The sequence below is a fragment of the Balearica regulorum genome, chromosome 3, assembly GCF_011004875.1.
Source record: "Balearica regulorum gibbericeps isolate bBalReg1 chromosome 3, bBalReg1.pri, whole genome shotgun sequence".
Classification (NCBI taxonomy): domain Eukaryota; kingdom Metazoa; phylum Chordata; class Aves; order Gruiformes; family Gruidae; genus Balearica; species Balearica regulorum.
The window spans coordinates 90,230,079-90,250,091 of NC_046186.1; the positions used below are offsets into that span (position 1 = coordinate 90,230,079).

The following is a 20,013-nucleotide window of genomic DNA, read 5'->3' on the forward strand; positions in this document are numbered from 1 at the left end:
TCATCCTGATGCTTACCCAATCATTGCGTTTTCTTTAATCTGGCCCTCTGTGCCATTTACCATTGCCTCTTGATTTCTGTTTTCCTTCTCTGAAGCATCACTTGAGAGGCCCAATAAATCTCGTACTCGTCTTGACTTCACATCCAATATTGTGTCGGTGTAGCCCACTTCTTGCAGATACCTGTAGGAACAGAACTCATGCTAATCTTCCATGCATATCTCATTCAAAACAGTAAATGAAAACTTCTCCCTAAACTCATCTTCAACCTCTTAGCTTAGCAAAGTGTGGTGCTGTGCTAATGAAACATGCTTATAAATCATCCTGTCCCAGCTGCAGAGGGATCGCCTCTTGCAGTACCAGCCTCTACAGTCACTGAGAAAAAAATCAAAGAGCCTAGCAGTCAGAGGTTATACAATACGTTATTCATTCATTTACTAAAATGGAAAAGCACTTTCAATTAAAATATTTACAACTGGCTTATAAAAATCACCACAGTTGCATGTACAACATGGCCATTTTATTCAACACATGGAAACTACACATGAAGCCTTACAAGAAGCGTCAGATATGTTCCTTATGTAAGCATTATTAGAAGCCTAGAACATAGAGGGGATAAAAACAAATTCTGTAGCTACTACTAAGAGCTGTTATTTATAACACACTAGGTTTAATAAAATCTTTGCCTTGCCTTTTTCTTATTCTGCAATGGATCTGCAAAACATTAATTTGTTTTGCATGTAAGTGCTGGGCAGCAAGAATCCTGGACTAGCTTCCATGAAAATCTCAAGGTCTACAGTCATCTCTTTCATCAATATGCCATATTGCCTTTGGGGGTAAGGGGCAGAGGGGAAATAATTATTTTTAATTTAAAAAAAAAAAAAAAAGTAAAAATTGGTCTCTCTCCTCTCCTCTAGAATATGGAGTTAATAGCACTGTCTTCTCAGGAGCACCAGACTGATTAAATGGTCAATATTCTAGAGCATTCTAAAGAGGGGAAGTGCTACTTTACAGTAACAGCTGTTACAAGACAAGGACATGCACTTTTCCTGCAAGAACATTCTCCTCCAATTATTTAGCAATATCCTCTACATAATCACATTAGGAGAGAAATAGTGATTGTTGGCTATATAAAAATCAAACAAGTCACCTATGCAAAACAGAGTCCGTCAGTAATACACTCTCTGTATTCAGCACTATGTCGCTTATTTATGAATTACGCTGAGAAGTGACTTGTCTTCAAAAATCACAGATCCAAGTCAACTCCACTTTATATAAATTCAACACACATGCAAAGATTTGAGCTCTTGGAAAAGAAAAGCACATATAAGCCATCCAACAGACAAATTTAACCTTTGTATAATGCTTGGAAAAAGGACCTTTAATATAAGCTCCAAACTGTCCTTACTGTCTCCCTCCCCTCTCATTTAATGCTATGTAATACACACAAAAAAATTGGAAACCAAAAAACTTTTGCTAGCTGATTATAAGGCCTTAGAATCTAACTGTCAGCATAGGGGATGAGGCAAATGCATGAAAAAACAGATAGAGACACTCTGATGAGAGGTCTTTAAGGGACTTCTTCAATTTAAACCAAGGCAAACAAAACCCCAACAAAAAATGTGACCAAATATCTTGGAAATTAACTAACTCATTATGACCACAACTCAAAAACGGATTTAGATTAACAGACGTTTGCTTCACTGAGATGAACTGAGAATTAGAAAACTTCTAGTCTAACCTTCCAGATATTAGTTGTCTTTGCACTAGAGCACGCCAAAATAAAACTTAGCCCTCTACAACACCAGTTACTTTTATTTTACATAGCTCTTAACAGAATTACTTGTGTGTGTTGGTTTTTAATTGCAAAAAGAATTGCAAAGTGTCATTACCCACTGTTTTCCCAAGCAGATTATTTTATCATACTCAGTGAAAGAAAAGCAAAGGAGATTGGGTGTTTGTGATTTGACAAGGCTTCTCATCTGAAGGTCTGAAATATTAAAAATTTTCAAAAACCTAGGAAAAGTAGGGCAGAAGCTGAATGAAATTCATCTCACATACACTAACTTTTCTTGAAAGAAAATCTAACAGAAAACAATCAAATACCACCATCATCACATTTCATTACAAGATTCTTTCCCTTGCATTCATTATTCGAGTTCTTTTTTCAACACTTACTGTCTTAGCAGGTGTCGTCCTTGTTTCCATATTAGCTGACTGTTCTGTTGTGGCTGAATCTCTGTCTCGTTCCCTTCATCTGGAAAAGTTTATTACAAATATTTTTTTCCTTTTCCTACTTTTTAAAAAGATGCCCACCCACATTAAAAGACAAATGTGATTTCTCTTGAAATGATTACGAATGGTTTAATAACAAAATTAAAAGATTCAAAGTGCCAATAATCAAACAAAAGAGGAAAAAAAATACATAGCACATAACCGTAGTACTACATACACACAAAGACTGTCAGGTACATCCTACTGTATGAAAGCAAGTTCCACTACTGTATGAAAGCAAGTGCCTTCCCTTCTGCCTCCATCCAAAAGCCCCATCTTACTCCCTTTTCTTTAAGGGAACATAATCACATAGACAATCTGCAGTCCCATTTTTGCATTAACCTTCCAATATAATTGCTGCTCATAATTTAAGTTTGAATACAAACATCTAACAGCTAACAATATCAAATGCAACCGCAACATATCTATTTACAACTTGCTGTCCAACCTATTTCCTTAATATTGACTATACAACATAAAACCAACAGATCTATTCACATCTACTTTAAATTCATCCATATTTGTATTAGTTTTGTGGAAGAAAAAAAAAATACAAGAGGGGTTGTTTGGGGTTTTTTTTACGCTGAAAAGCTGTTGAAAAATTTTCCACATTTTCCACAACCATGAATTTGTATACAAACAGTACCACTCTGGGAAAATCCACAAAAAATTATGTGAGAAACCTATCTGAATGCTGCCAACCAACAGCTATACATTTATTCCATATATAGCTTCATACAACTTGATGGTGGGTTTTTTTTCCCCCCCTCCTTCAGGAGATACATAAGCATATGCTTCCCAAGATAAAAGACCTTGGTTTATTACCTACAAAAGCCTCTAAAAAACTTGAAACACTTGTGGTCCAAACACTAAAGGATGAACAATCTTCTTGTGTAAACAAAAATTAAGAACCAGAAAAACCTGTGGTATAATCCTATGAGTAACCTTTTATGTGATGTGGGAAAGCTATTGTCCTTACCAGGAAGTCATTTACATTTAAACAACTGAATTAATACCACACAGAAAAAAAACCACCACCCACCCAAAGAAGCTATCAAAGACTAATCAGAATTCACATCCAAGGACAGCCATATGAATTTTATCCATCTCAAATTCACAAATCCATTTAATAGCAACTGAGGGAAATAATCAATTGCACAATGATTTTCTGATGACAACTGAACACAGCTGTACCAAGTACACAACTACCAAAGCTCATTCTATAAGAATTAAAACATGACTGAGATAAAACTGCCTGAAAATTCCTTTTGAAACCAAAACCTCTTCTTCTGAAGGCGTTAAGTACATCTACATGCAAGAATTCTCTTTCGCTTTGTCTCCTCAAAACTGATGACTGCTAGCTGTGACAGTGTTTTGCAGATGAGAATGTAGGGTCCTGCATTATGAGTAAGTAACAGCAGAAGATATCACAAGTAATAAATAAATAAATAAACAAACAAACAAATAAAGGCTCCCCTTTATCAGGAGATTGAACTCTTTCTTCTAAACTGTATTACTGATTCCTCAAGAAATCATATAGAAAACAAACAACAAGAACCCATTGGAAGAAATACTACAAACACTGGCACATTTTTTTTTTCTGACTGGGCAGGAAAACCAGGGGCAGCAGGGGGAAAGACACGGACATACCAGTATCTATCAAAGAAAACTCCAAAGGAGCATGATAACAAAACTTCTATTTTAAGTGTGTATCTTTATCAGTCCAGATTTGATATAAAACAAAAGAATACATTTCTGACAGCTACATATATAGAATGCAATGGGATAAATCAGGATAATTGAATTTTAATGAATCTTCACTTTGCAGGAGTAATGCACTGGCTATAGCTCTGCTGGGCAAGCCAGGCCTTGCACTACATTCCTCAGCTGGAAACTGGAGCAACATTCTATAGCTGTATCCTGAGAAATTACAAAACCCAAGGGTATCTAAGATCTGGGTATGATCAGGACAAAGTTTTCTAGTGGTCCAGATACAGATTGGGGTCTTCGACTTAGTAACACCAAATTAAACTATTTCTTCAGTTAAGGAAATAACCTTGATAATAATGTGAAATAAAACCTCTCAAAAAATCATTATACCTTGGACAAGAAAAGCCTGGTGTAAAGTTTCATCAGTTGGTAAGGGGTTGGATTTTTTGCTTGTTTGTGTTTGTTTTTAATGACCTTCTGAATCCAATGAGATAAGAATTAACCATGACGGTAAACCAGACCATCCCTTCCACAAACCAAGTGGCAGAGCTGACGTCTGCAGACTTCCTATATTCTTCCTTTATGTACCGGTGATTCTAATTTCACTGCTGTAGTAGGAGTATCAGGGGACTGAGATACAAAAATCATTACCTATCACTTCTCCTTTCAATGGCTTGACTTATAACCAGATATTTGTACCCCTTCTTTTTTTTTCCTGAGGAAAGGACAGGGAGATAGAGGGAGGGATGAAAGGAAGTAATATAAGTTCTTAATTCCTCGAGTTCAGTACTTAAAACTATTTATGTGAAGTAGGACATGCAATCTCTACAAAATCAAATCAGTTTTCCAGAGACCAAGGTGAAAAACTGTCCTCTCAGAGCATAGCACTGAAGTTAGTTGTATGCATTTCCAATGATCATTGGAATTTTGTAAATAAAATTCCACATTCTCAAGCTCTCACTTATGTCTAATATGCACTTTCGTTATTTTTCTCCTGGAATACCATAGTTTTGTTCAATTACATTTCATGCCCTTTACCATTAACTTTTTATTCAGAAGAATTATTCAAAGATAAAAGGATTCTATAGCTACAAATCTAGTATCTCCCTATTCCAAAACATCCATACACATTACTAAGGAAGAGAAAAAAATATTCTCTCTAGTACTTTGTTTTGGGGGGGGGTTGGGCTGGTTTTTGGAGGGGTTTTTTTGGTTTTGTGGGGGTATTTTAGAAATCTAAACTAATTTGATTTATTAATAGACTCCTTCAGAGCATTAGCATATATTTTTAATTTTACAAGAGTAAAACATGTCTTTATTAATTATCTCTATTCCCACTGCTTCCATTAAGTGGCTCATTTTACCAACGCTATTATTTCAGCATTTGCACAAACCACAATTAAGCTTTTATGCCAGTAATGAACTCATTCTTAAGAAATTCTTACCAGAATCATAGTTTGGTGGCTTCATATCTCCCTGATTCAATTCTGTGCCATATTTTAATTTGTGATATTTAGCTCTGAAAGAAAAAAAAAGAAGAAACTATTAGCACATTTAAAGGGTATCTCTAAACACATAAATGTCACCTGTCTTCAATTGAAAAGCCACTCCTTTTTTTCTAGCCTAGGAACAAAACAAAACAAATAATTTCAGCAGGAGCTCAGATACGTAATTTTGCTTAATTATTTTTTCCAAGGTTGACACATAATTGTGAAGTGAATACTGATGAAACACAGAGATCAGTAGACTGCAGATTTTACAAAATGTTTTTTGCTACAAATAACGTTCCTTCTCTGTGGACATGGGCTACTCTCTGCTTCCCTCCCCACTCCCCCCTTTTAGCAATCACTGTGAAACATTTTTACTCTCTGTATCAGTTCAGTGCCATCTACTTTGTATTTCATACCATCACCTCAATTAAGCAAACCTGAGTTTTATTCTTTGAAATGCTGTGCTTCCCAACAGCAGCAGGCCCTCAGTTAGAACTATTCTAAATGAGATTTAGCAACTGACAGCAGCGCATCTACATCAGTTTCTCGTAAAGCTGCTAGATTTGTCACTTGACCAAGTCCGAAAATGGAGACTTCTCTTCCAAAAATATTTGGCCTACAGATCTATTGTAATAAGCCCCACAAAGCATGCTATACAGTAAGAGTAGCCAGAAGAAAAAGGGACATGCTTTTTAATTTGAAAAGCTTCATCCTACAGTTAGTGTGTATAGACTTTTAAACAGTAGTACAGCATTGCAATTGTACATATAAGTTATTGAAGATTTCCTAGTTTTGTAACAGAGTAACAGAGAAACTGAGGCAAAGACAGCCTTAGCCAGTTTTGCTATCTGATCCCCCCTTCTCTCACACAGATCGTAACTTTTGTCTCTATGATTGTTTTCTGCCAAACATGAAAATTTACACGACTCAAAAAAACCTGATTCTCTATAAAGTTTTTCATAACTGGGTAGAAAAGCAGCACTCACACTAGTTCCTACCCTGAATGAAAGGCAGGGAAGAATTCAGGCAATGCTGGGCATGCAGCTTGGCAGCAGCGGCACAACCAACTAGCACACACACATTCACAGCTCCAACGCAAATGTACGGAGCTAGGTGCAAGGCGGCAAGATACAGGCTACAAACAACAAAAAGAAGAAAAAAACCCCTCACATACAGCAACACGAAAATGGGCTTCATTAGCTCCACTACTCATAAGGGAACTCCTCCACTCAAAATTTGCTTTTAAAAAAATTAATGGGCATAACACTTCACAATTGTATGATGCAAGTCTCACTAAGCTTGAATGACTGTATCAAGAACAATTGTAGACAACGCTTTCAGGTTACCTGCACCTCTCGACTGCTTCTCAGACATTTTCATTACATTACTGTTTTCTTTTGCCTTTCCCTATTTCATCAAGAAAACTCATTACTCCTAACAAAATGGTGCTGAAGGAAGCAACACTTGGTAGTTCTTATGCTTCAGTATTGACAGTACTAGTTTCCTACTAATCCAGCTGCATTTTAATTATAATAAACATTTAATTCTGGATGAGAAGGCTAAGAGCAGAGTGAAGAAATGCCTCTTAGGTATAGCAACAAAGACTGATGAAGGAACTGACTTCCTCTGCAAGAGCTAGTGCACTAAGCTCTAACTCAGCTGAGCAGCAACCAGCAAGGAAAGGAGAAAGGATGCACTTGGAATGTATTAACAGCAATAAGTGAAGGACAAACATTTTGGTCAGTACAGAAAATAACCAAGAATAGAACAAAATTAAAGCTGAACGCTCAATAAAAATATTCATCTTTTCTTTTCCAACTATCTGTTTCCTACATCTCACCAGCACAAAGATGTTACCCTGATAAAACAATTGCATTCCGTTACTGTTAAATACTCATGCCACATATAATTTATCCCTCCCCATCACTAATAAAAAGTAATGACTAACCAAGAACTAAGAAATCCCCTACTCTGTCACTAACCTACCTCACCAACTTTAAACACCACACTTTGTCAAAATCGTGAAGTTTTTATGCAGTCAGCAATTCAAGTGATGCTAATGTTTAATCCATTTTGATTTATCAAAAGTGAGCAAATATTAATACTGCACTTTAGTATGCATTAGTGAGCTATACTGTGCTCTACTAGATTCTTGCAAATAATGTGAAAGAACAGTTAGTTTTGTGGCAGGAGGCTTTTAGCTCATGAGTCTTATATAAAGTTTCATTATCCTCTATGCAAATTTTCTTATCAAAGTTTTGTTAATTTTCACCCTAAGAAACAAAGTAAAGTGTTTGCTAGTTTAACCGAAAGGATTATTTCTTCTCCCTTTCCTATTCCTCAAATGTCTCACCTGTTCTCCAAAATCCATTTTTCAAAAATTCAGCCTGCATTTTTTGAAGAACTGACAATCCCAAAAAGAAATCCTTATTTTTAACATTTCTGGGAAAGTTAAAAACAAAAAGCCATAGACCTTTGCCTGCACAAAATGACAAAAAAAAACCCCAATGCCAAACTCAAATCTGAATTAATTAGAATCAATTTGTATGTATTCAGATATCCGAGCAAGACACCAGTTAGATGTGAAACAGGAATACCATGTCAGAGTACTTGAACCAGTGAATGCACCTTCAGCTATGGTCAGCTTCTTAAAGTTCAGAGGAATATTTGAAAAAAAATAAAAATCAATATAGATAGCTAACAGTCCATCAAGGAAATGTTTTCTACACTTCTTCAGGCAGCAAGTATGAGATTTATTACTGGAAACTTTCTTATGATACAGTTGAAAATGTCACAGGTATAAAAGACAAACATCTTTCTAAAACATACTAAGGAAAGGGCTGAACACAAGGATTCAGACTCCAAGACTAGAAGAGAGAGTCTTGACCATTCAGTTACACATATTGCAATCAAAGGCTATGAAACTTCTCACAAAAGAAACTTTAATTCTTTTCTATATAAATTCTGAATATAGCTTATTCCATTTGCATGTTTATATTTAATTTATTTCTACTATAACAAAGTCCTGCCCACCTGTCATGCTTAATTTCTTCGCTTTTTCAGAAATCACACAGTCCACTTACTAACAGCTTTAAACTGGCCCTCTGCAGTTCACGTTGAACTTTAGCTCACACATCACTGCTGTGAGATACTACTATAAGAAAAAAGAGTAAATATCTTTTTTTCTGTAAATAAGAATAAAGAAAAAAAATCAAAGTTTCTCCAATCTTTCTATCATCTGGCCAAAAACAAGGACAGTGGTTTTAGGGCAGGGGAAGAAGGGAAACAAATCACAAAGATGAGCCTTTATTATCTGAAACTTATTCAACTTGGATGATTTACCTTCAATTTCCAAAAATTACATCTGCATTATTAATAGTACACAGAGACTGAAAAATTACTTGAAAATAACTAGTTGAAGGATACAACTTTCTAGAAGGTATTTTCCATCTGAAAACTATCCTTCAAGTTGTTTGAAAGAAAGCTATTTTGGGGCTCTGAAACTGTGTGACTGGGTAGATGTCCTTATTCAGACAAGCATGAATATTACCACTGCTCTGGCTTTTGCACTTCATTACACAATTCTCCTTGTTTGATTAGCAGTATTTTCTTTGAACTATGTGTCTTCTATGCAAACAGTGCTTGGAGACATTCAACATGGCTGCCACAACACTTCAAGGGTTGCTTAGGAAAATGCTAAAAGCTTTCATCCTTCTCAATTTCCTAAGGCTGAAAGCAGTGAAACTTTTCTGAATACTTCACACAGAAACAAGTTTGATGCCGATCAAAAAAAAAAAAAAAAAAAAAGGCCACTATTTCTTGGAAATATCTGTCGCCAGACCTGAAGCATCTGATCCAGCTGTGCTGAGGGAGCCTGCCAAAACATCCGTAGAAGATCTGGGAGCCGCCGCCAAACCAAGAGACATAAACAAGAGCGACTGCCAGGAACAGCACGGTGAGATATTCTACCCAGGGGAGAAGGCGCCAGCCTTACGTTGATCACACACACCAGTGCAGAAAACAACATAAAATTAAATCAACTGTTTCTAGAGACACAGCTCAGGGGTCCAGTTTTTGGTTGAAATATGTTGAGACAGGAAATGAGCTAGACTAGATGAAATAGGACATGTACTCAAGAGAAACAGTACTGCGTTTCAGCTAGCTCCTAAAAATCCAGAGGAAACAATGCAATTTACTGATGGTGGAGCAAGTATTGATAAAGTAACAAAAAGTAACCATCAACTGTGAACAACCTCACACTGCAATCTACTGGATGTTGGCAAAACTACATCAAAACTGCTGTTGAACAAATGATAGTGCTCAACTATTAGCTACGTCTTTCTAAGTTCTTTGCTATTCAGCGTGTTAAGACTCTTCAGCAGAAATAATTGGGCTCCCTATACATGGCATCAAATAGGTGATCCTACAATTACTAACATAAAAACCAAATATTACACTCAATTTGTCAGAAAAACAATAATTGTAAATAAAACTCATCTTCTACCTTACCCACTATAAAATTATGTAAGTGCCATGACAGAGAACAACGACAAGGTTTCTGAAGTTGCTTATTTATAGGAAACTTTGAAAACACTTGTTTGATAAAAGAAATGGTGAACACCAACTATACAGAACAGCTCATACAAGCATGTATCTGAGAAAACCAATGTTGCTCATTTCTTGCTCATGGTTTCCTGCGGACACTGCAAACACAGGCTACTCTGGGACACAATTTCATATTCTGCCCCGTTACTCCTAACTTAGTTCATCTAGCTAAGAAAGATTTGGTGTGCTGCAAGGCCAGGGCAGAAATGAAGGAATGCAGGAATGCTTCCCTCCCCCCTCCCACCCCCACCATGCTTCCCCTAACTTGACCTGAAATGTTTTCTTCCTACCTTGTAGGATCTCATTTTCCAGCTCTGAGATCCCAGTGGAAACAGACAGCATCCCAACTGACTACCGCCTGACCTGGCTGACGGCTGATTGAGGAAAATGCTGGGAAAGAGAGCAGAGCTTCCAAGCTCAGTATGTTGCCATTCTCTTACATATCAAGGAAGAATACTTGCTGGGAGACATTTCCAGCAGAAATACAAGGCTGTTTCTTCAGAAACTGGCAAATAATACCGCTGTTTAAAACTGCAAACTCTTAGAAATAGCTGTCTCCAGCACACACCATTCACAAGCATCATTATTTACTTCAAGAACTATTGCATACCCATACTGAAACTGTCAAACTGGATCGGATGAGCTGAGTAACTGACCTGAGTAACCAAGCCTAATACCATACACTGCAGAAAAAAAATACAAGAAAAGATAAAATACTATGCAAAACTGTTAATAAGAAACCACTGGGTGGGGTTTTTTTAACTTAATCCTGACAGTAACTGCTGCATTAGGATTTAAATCTTAATTTAGGTGGATTTTACTGAATGCAGCTGGGGGACATTTTCACTATGTTTGATTCTTGATTATTTTTTTAATCTTACAAAGCTTCTCTGATAGCATGCAGAAATGTATTTACATAGTCTGATAATTTTAGATAAATTGCTAATTTATCTGCTTTATGAACACGAAGTATTAGAGATATCCCTAAGTAATCACGAATAGCTCCCTCAGTTTTGAAATACAAGAAATCTTACTGAATTTATACACCTAACAGCATATCTTTAACTGCACAAGAATGTACTTGATTGCCTCGGTCTTCTTTTAAAGTGAATCTTTATAATCATGCCTCAAATGCAAGCCTTTCCATGGCTATAAACTGCAAGCGCCATTATGCATACATTTGATATTTTTCTGTGCTGTTTGATAGAAGATCAGCGCCATAACAAGGCCTGGGCAAAAAGGGTATCTACCGGAAGCATTCCTCTAAGAACTCCCCAAAGGGGAAGCAAGTACTCTGGAGCCCTGAGGCTACTGCTGACCAGGAAACTGGCTGCAGCTCCATGCTAGCGGATGAATTGGTTGCTACCAGAAAGAGCCAAACTGCATGGAGCAAGATATGTCTCGTGCTAAAGCAGCCCATCTAAGATGAGCAGATCTAAATGCAACATGCTGGTGTACAACTATTAGTGTCCTTTTTAAATTATCTAGCTGCGATATCCTATTCCTCATTTGCATATGTGTATATTTCTAATCTTATTTCTACTAATACAATCTATTTAAAAGAGGTTTATTTTATTAAAGAGAAGTAGGAATTATCTGACAGGAAAATGGCATGTAAGCAATGATTGCTTTGCAGTAGTACCATAAATATACTCTTTGGTCAAGAGCTTTAAAAGACTTTTTACTAATAAAAACAATTTTAAAACTAAACTTGGCCTAAAATAAATCAGTTGAACAGAAAGACTTCTGGAAACATGATAAGAAACCTATCTGTTTGCTTCAAAGATTAGAACAACAGGAAAGTACATGTAAGAATAAAATGGTAGACTGGGGACTTCCACTGAAATGCTCATGAACAAAGAAACAGACATTTGATTAACTGGTAAACACAAACATGTTTTCATTCCTCACACAATTAGCCTCCAGAAGATATCCCTGTAGAGTCTATCATACTGAAAAGACTAAAAACTTAGCAAGATTAAAAACTAGTAATTACTAGACTGAAGACAGTTGTTCAAGATTTCAGTTGTCAGAGATTATTAAACAAAGCTACTACTTTGAACAAAAAGAGCATACGCTATAATTCTGGAGTATAATCTATATAGTTAGGTGGAATTTTACCAAGGAAAAAGTATTTATCGTTGATCAACCATGGGGTTTATTTGCATGTTTTTGGAGCCATACTATGTTAGCTATTGTTTTTACCATAATGCAGATATTTAGACTAACAGGCTTTTTTAGTATAATAATATTCATTACTTTGAGATCTGAATATATATAGAAGAAATACTACTTGGTTTTGTCAAATACAAAAGCAAAAGAAAGTATGTCTTCAGAATTTCTTCGTGTACCCATCATTAAAGCAGCGTACCTTTCCTGTTTAAGCGCATATTCCAGCATTTTGATTCTTCGCACCAGATCCTTCTTCAGATTTTCTTGTCCTTTCCTTTCACCTTGAAGAAAGGCAATCTGGGCCTGCAAAAGGAAGCATTCAATTTAGAACCTGCTTCATCGAGCATAGCTCTTAAGCGTGTGTGCCTCCCCCAAGTTATTTTAAAATTGATTTGTATAGTTCAAAAGAAATTACCTTAATGTGTTTCATAAACATTAAGTGCTTAGACAAAACGCCGCACAGATAAGCCTTCTAAACTGCATGCTCATTACAGATTAAAAAAAAAAAAAAAAAAAAAAAGAAGGAATAAAGCAATTTTAGTTTGTTTCATGGGGTTTACTTCCTCTCTTGGCTAAACATTCAATAAAGAATAGATAAGCATACAAAAAGCCTTCAGCAGATAAAAAGCATTTACCAACAATAAGCAGAAGATGATAAAGTATTTCTACTCACTAACTGTAGTAGTATATAATTAGTGTACTGTTCTATAGATACATGATACTAGTCAAAGAACTGAAGTACAGCATGTTCAGCTAAAAGAAAAATAAACCCCTGTTTGTAATACAGTGCAAGTGTTAATTATAATACTAAAATAGGTTAAAGCAAGCTCTCCAGAAATACTGTAATTAAGTGACAGAAAAATGCAAAACAGCGAAAGGTATTTTGGTGAGGGAGAAAAGGAGACAAATGGTATAGAAGTAAACAAATTCAAGTGGAAAACAGACACCAAACCTTTATCGACTTCCAGCAGAGAATAAGTATTTAGTTGCCTGTGAAAAATCTCCTTTAAATAGAAAAGGATGATATATACAAGATACTCATTCCTAACCTTAAAGGCAGAACTACCTGCTTTTGTACCTCATGCTCATATTAAGTGCCTTATAAGAGGCAAGTTCTCCTGCTCTCTCAACTCATGAATATACTTGTAGACAAAAACACCTACGGGCAGTCAGCACTTCACACCTCAGCCTCACCTGCATTGCAAACTGCCTGACATTTTCAGGATCAGAAGCTTTCTGCCACCTTTGCAGTTAAGTCTCCATGTATCTCATCTGTCTCTTGAGAAGCACAAACAGGATAAAAGGCAAGTGGTCTAGACCATCAGCTGTTGAACGTGAAGACTAGTAAGGCTTTCATTTATATAAATATCCATTGCAGTTTTACAAGCAGTGTTTTCTGTAGGTACTGCAGTCTGTATCAATCTGTAGGGAAAGCTTGGGAGAAACAAGCAGGAGTATCCTCTCCTCACCTGCCACAACCTTGCAAGCAGACCCCAGATATTTTAAGTTAATGGAGACAGACACTTGTAAAGAACAACTTACCTGACTTCAGATTTTCACCCCAAGGTGAGAAAAACAGTGTCTGTAGATACCATTTTATCTTCACCAACTATGAAGGGAATGCACACAACAAACTCAGTTGAATTCTGGAGATCAGGCTAGATGAATCCTACTCCAAAAGGCCATTTTCTGGTGGCCAGCTATAGCAGCTGCTCTAAAATATGACACCAGCTGACATAATTTCATTGCTCAAGTACAGCCAGTAAACAGCTTGACAGACACCTGAAGAATCCTTAACCAGCAGTCACCAACTAGAGCAGCCAGTTTATGACGAGTGAAAAATACTGGCTGCTCTCCAATGAAGTCGGTCTTCACCTTCAATGGGGAAACACATTTGACTGCCAAAAAAACCTCAGCTGAATCAAAAGAAAGGCCTCTGCCGCTCTGGCATCAAGCTTCTCCTCACTTAACTCCTCAAACTGTGATGAACAAAAAACTACAATTGAATTCTAAAATTAATTTTATGCTCAGGTGTAGGGAAAGGCACAGAAGAAAGAAATGCTGGTGCTGGAGACAGCATTTCCTACCCTGAAGACTGTAACTGTGCAAGAAGCATTTCAACTCAACAAGGTCACCATTCCTCACAGTAAGAAGAGGAACACCTCAAGCACATACAGCTCATTTTGCAGCAACTGTACAGACACACAGATTATAATGCATATCACTGTGATAGTGATTTCTCTCTCCCTACCTCCAAACAGGCCCAGCAGAAATAAACAAGTGCCCTTCTAGCCAAAAAGTGAGAGAACATCAAAGCACACTATTAAAAATAGAGAACATGATGTAAATATGCATTTGGCTGGAATGAAAACGATCATCCAATACCATCAGGACACAAGCTGAAGTGATCTATGATGTGGCCTGCTGTCTGCAAGTAATTTCTAGCTAAGAATGAACTGACTGAACAGGCTGGAATGAAGCATTTTTACTCAGCAGGTTGGCAAAGGAGAGCCAGTAATGGCCTGGCTCATGCACTGCTCTACTACAATGGTCAAACCAGCATTACCATGCTAACAATTGAGGTTAAAGTCATCTTCCACTGGTAGCAGCCTAAACAAAGAAAGAAATGCAACTTCTCAGTAGCTTTGACAGCTTACTTCTGTAAGCAAGAGACACATAAATGGATTTGATTAAGAACTATCATATGACACCTCCTTCATGTGAAAATGAACAGTCACGCTTCCGACACAGGGCAGGAACTTGTCTGACTAACCATTTGAGAACCAAGATTCAAAACTGTCACCAGAAGCTTCTTAAGCATGTAAAATAAAGTAAATGTTCCTAACTCTACCTCTGTAGCTGAAGCATTTATGTCTTATTATTCAACATGAAAAGGATTGTACTATGCCTCCTTGGGGACACTGGCAGGCTTTATATATTATAGACATATTGCACAGGAAGAAAGATTAATCGATTCTTTGGACATCTTTTATTCTCAGTGGTATAGCAATGTTCTTACTGATGTCTTATAACTTTTCTTTTTCCTGGACTTCCAAGAAATCTTTGTATGTATTACTCAAAAAGCATGCAACAACAGAGTGGAATTCATGGCCCAAGAGCCATCTCTCCATATACAAGTTTATTGCCAGGATCTTTCAAGGTTACTATATACTTTATAGATCAATAGTTTTATTGGCAAATTAAGAAACAGACAAGCGCACCAGAGGGCTTCAGAATAATTTTGCACTCTCCTTGAAGGCTGCACAGTTTCTAGCATAGTTTACTCATGCTTTTCTTCTGAGTAGCATCCTTATGTCCATACTCATTATTTTTGAGAAAGTTTGGCTCTGAAAATAAGAATGCTTACATTTGGTCATTTTCATAATACACAGAAAGTAAGGAGAATATTCCTCCTCTTTCCCATAGGATGTTAGCAACTGTTATCCCTCATTTATGTAAATACTGGATAATTAAGTCAAACTAAACATTGTTGTCCAATGTAAGCTCAAATTTTACTTAAGAAATTCTTAATGATAATATTCAGGTTTATTTGTAATGCACATAAGGATAGCATTTAAATAACTGAAATTTTATACTAACAATAATACTATAACGGTCCATATTTCATAAGCAGATTTCATTCTTTACAATGTTTGGCAATTAACTGAAAATATGCCAAGGAACCTAAACGTTCATACCATAAATGAAACAATTTGTAGTATAAATGAAGACTGAATAAATGAATACACTGAGTTTAAATATCTAAAATGACAAATGATGAAATCTAGCAGTATTTTCTCAGCCTCTAGAACAAAACAGTGATAACTCTAGGTTCACCAGTTCTGATCAAAATATTTAGCCAATACCTGTCTAAATGTCTGTGCAAACATTTAAAGCGTAAGGGGTCTGGGTTTAAACAAGATGAAAAGTATAACTGAACCGTACAACTACAGTTTTCTTATAATTCGGATGTAAACAACAAAATTTTATCAACAGACCGAGACCAGATAGGCCATTTCCAATGGCTGCAGCTTTAGGGCAAGTCAGAAGCCTGCGCTACCTGAGGGAGTCGGAGAGCAAAGGAGGATCGCTTCCGCTTTGAACGACCTGCAACACTGTTCTACGCTTATGCTTTGGCCACTCCTGGGAAGGTTTGCCAAAAATTTCAAGAATTCACAAATATGCCCAACAAACAGGTTCTGCGACAACTGACCTTCTAGCTAATAAGGTTAAAATGCACCAAGTTGTAAGCTAGTCATCAAAACCCTGTAAAACGCCTACAGGGATCATGCAAAAACTCGTATTGTTCCTTGCCTTATGGGTGGGGCACATCATCTCCATAAAGCACCGGGGCCGCTGGCTCCACAGCGAGGAATCAAGGCAGCGTCCGCCTCAAGTTTATTCCAGGCTAAGTGCTACAAGTTAGTGTATTACAGCCCAATTGGGAAATTATAATCAAGAGAGTGAGAAGAAAGGGGGGGGGAGGGGGGAGATCAAAAACCTGTGAATACAGAGATGCCTGGAACAGTCTATTTCAGCTATAAATGTACAGTCCAGCTTTTCCCCACCACCTCATTAAAGTTTTTACTATTACCAACTGCAACAAAACTTAAAAGTTTCACGTGCATTCAGTCTAAATTAATAGCACTGTAGTTATCTTAACTATTCTACTACTTTATCAAGAGATTTTTAAAATAACATTCATTCTTATGTTTAAAAAAAAAAATAAAAAATCAATCTCATGTGCAACCACATTGTTGTTTTAAGAAATTCCCCAAAAGACTCTACGGTCAAATTACTGCGAAGCAGACAAAAGGGTGAGGCAATGTTTTAGGTAGCACTGGGTTATAAACAACATTTTTTAAAATGTTGTTGACTTCCTAATACAGAGTTAGCAGCCATAACAATATAATCAAATAATTAAATTGCATCTTAATAAATCTGGATTTTACCAATGTTTAAAAAAGTAAACTGAAATTTACGCTTCCTGGAATCAGCAACCATAATGACAAGGATGTGTTACGTTTGCACGCTTCTTTAAGCTGATACCTTGACATTACAGAAAAGCAAGAGATTAAAAAAAATATTTACCTTTAACAGAAAATGTTTTAAAAGAAACAATACTATGGCTGCAAAATAAATGATGCATGTTTAGTATCCACTTCTATCAGTTCCTGAATTTTACAGCTATTCCAAGTTAAAAGATGATTTTTTTTTTTTTTTTTAATTCTTAAGACTCAGGAACTACAAAAAGCCTTTCCATTCTTTTCTTTAAAATATTTATCTTACTATGTTAAGGTAAACCTCACTTTAATGTTATGGGCACTTGAAGGTCAACAGGCATCATTTGATAAAATAAGAGCTACTAAGACACAATTCTGTATAGGTTGCTTCCATAATTCAACAACAAGGTCTTCACAGGTTGAGAGAAAGAGAACCATGCAGGGAAAAAACTGCAAGAAAAATACTGCAAAAAATAGGTAGCTCACTAAAATAACTAAATATATGTACAGATGAATCAGCCTCAAACAGTTGTTCTAACCGGTCTACCAAGATCTGCCAGAAGGATTCTGCAGGCTGCCAGGGTGCTCAGTATTTTAGATTATAGTTGGCTCACTAAAGCGCTACATAGTTAAGTATCTTTGTAAATAAGCGTAGGTATGTCCAGTGGGGGGGTGAGAGGAGAAGAGATAAAAAACAGGTACGGGGGAGAGGGGAAAGGAAATACCATTCGTCTAGTACAACTGGCAAACAATTTTTCCGGCACCATACTCAACACTGCAACACATACCCACTAGCAGCCTGAGCATAGAGAGGCTCGGAAGCTTTTGCAAGTGCCTGCAGCCATTTACAATAACACAAAATTGAAGTGTGGCCACAGGCTGAAACGAGTGGCAGGCACCGAGATGCATTCAGCTTCACCCCGCGCAGAAGCATTTCATCCCGCTGATCACCTGCACGCTCACGCTGGACGATACCACCTCGTGGGACTAATGCACAGCACAGTCTCCTACTGGCAAATTATTTTTGCTGGACTTCTCAGAGATGTGCTAAAACTGGCATCAGAGCTAAGCCCTGGAAAAAATAAATCATCCAAAAGAGATCAAAGACTTAGCTTATGGTAAAAAAAGATGTTTGAAAAAGCCATTTACTTACATTCTTCATCTCTTTGAAAAGACTGTTTGCAAAACAATTTCTTCTCAGTGAATACAAAACTCCTAACAGATCATCCAGAATAAAAAAAAAAATTTAGTAATTTATTCCTGGCAATACCTTGATTACTAATTTAAGCATCTCAACCAACAGGAAGACTTTCTTTTCTGCAATTTGCAGTGTTTTACTACGCAGATCTCTGTTCAGGTAGCCTTTCTTTTATCCACTCTTCAGTGCTACCTTTCACTGGTCTAACAACTGCAAACATCAAAATACTTGCTGAGTTAGCCAAGCAATGTATATTCAGCTTATTTAATCATTCTTTGTAAGTAACAATTTTCTCTAATCCTTCAGTCATTTTTGTAGTACACTTTAGCGGTAAGCGTTAACGTGTGTGTGTGTGTGTGGTGTGTGTGAGAGAGAGAGAGAGACAGACAGACTCCCAGGAGCATGCTCCATGTAGACTGATGTAAGGACAAAAAGAGAGCAAGTTTTAAACGTGATGCAATTCTATAGGCAACACTGCAACGACATGTCACAAAATAATCACATATTATGAGCTGGAGTCCAAATTGCAAGTGCTCCAATATAATTCCTTTCCACTTGCTGTACAAGAAAGGCAGAAATGCAGCAACAGCAGTCAGCACCAGGACTGATAAATAGACTTATGGCCCACATTTCAACTGAGACAATGCAAGTTCACAGGCTGAATGAATCACTTGGGGTATACCAAGACAAGGGAGAACAAATCTGGAGGAGATTTGTAGATTTGGCTCTGGTAACAAAAAACAAAACAAAAAAACAACAACAACAGAGTGAATCAGACTTCACCACACAAGCATTTGCGAAGGCAATCGGCACACTCCTGTTGCTGACTCCTACAGCCAGGAGCAGCGACTCCTTGTATTCAAGCGTACACTACCACCCTGAACTGACAAGAGCATCAAGTGAAACAGACAAAAAAACATAACTGATTTTGTTCTCACCTCCTGTTTACAAGCTTGGATATGAATATTGCGCATGCCACGTTTGTTCTGACGCTTTTGCAATCCTGCCCTATGTGACTGCCCTAAAGGGAAACATATTCCTGGCTAAGAGCAGAAAAAAATGCTGTCTTTCCACACTGTGATCTTAAATTTAACTTCTTTGTCCCTGGGTTATTTTCAAAATATTCAATATTAGTTAGCATATAGCAAACTCTTTTCAAATAGGAAAATAACATCTTCTAGATGAATCCATATACAGGCCCATACTGAACAGGTCACTATGATAAAGTGAACCTTTGTTTTCACATTTCAGAGTATTTTTAAATCTAGTGTATTGTCTGCAGAGCTTGGATCCCGGGCACTCTGAAGCACTTCAGAAGAGCTGTTTCAAGTATTTAAGCATTTCTCAACATTTAAAAACAAAACCTAACAATCCTTCATCTATTTCTAAGTCAATTCTTGCCACTTTTTAGCTAAGGAACTTAGAAAGGAGGACTTGACAAGGCCTGCCAGCCTTGTGAAGCCAAGTATGTGAGTAGGTTGCTGACCAATACCTGTTTTTTCAGAAAGCTGTGTACAGATACCAATTTTAGTTGAGGCTTGGCATTTGTACGGCCTTACTTCT

The 20,013-nt window shown here is 37.0% G+C and overlaps 1 protein-coding gene across 4 annotated transcripts in view; it reads right to left on the reverse strand.

Annotated features, from left to right (window-relative positions):
- The window catches only part of STRN (striatin), a 73,692-nt gene that overhangs the window by 46,150 nt on the left and 7,529 nt on the right, over positions 1–20,013 (reverse strand). For all 4 annotated transcript variants that reach the window (XM_075748881.1, XM_075748879.1, XM_075748878.1 and 1 more), the window contains exons 2-5: positions 12,449–12,552; positions 5,428–5,501; positions 2,177–2,255; positions 17–181 (exon numbers count right to left, since the gene is read on the reverse strand). In XM_075748881.1, the coding sequence (XP_075604996.1) occupies positions 17–181; positions 2,177–2,255; positions 5,428–5,501; positions 12,449–12,552 (422 nt within the window). The remainder of the gene's footprint in view (positions 1–16; positions 182–2,176; positions 2,256–5,427; positions 5,502–12,448; positions 12,553–20,013) is intronic.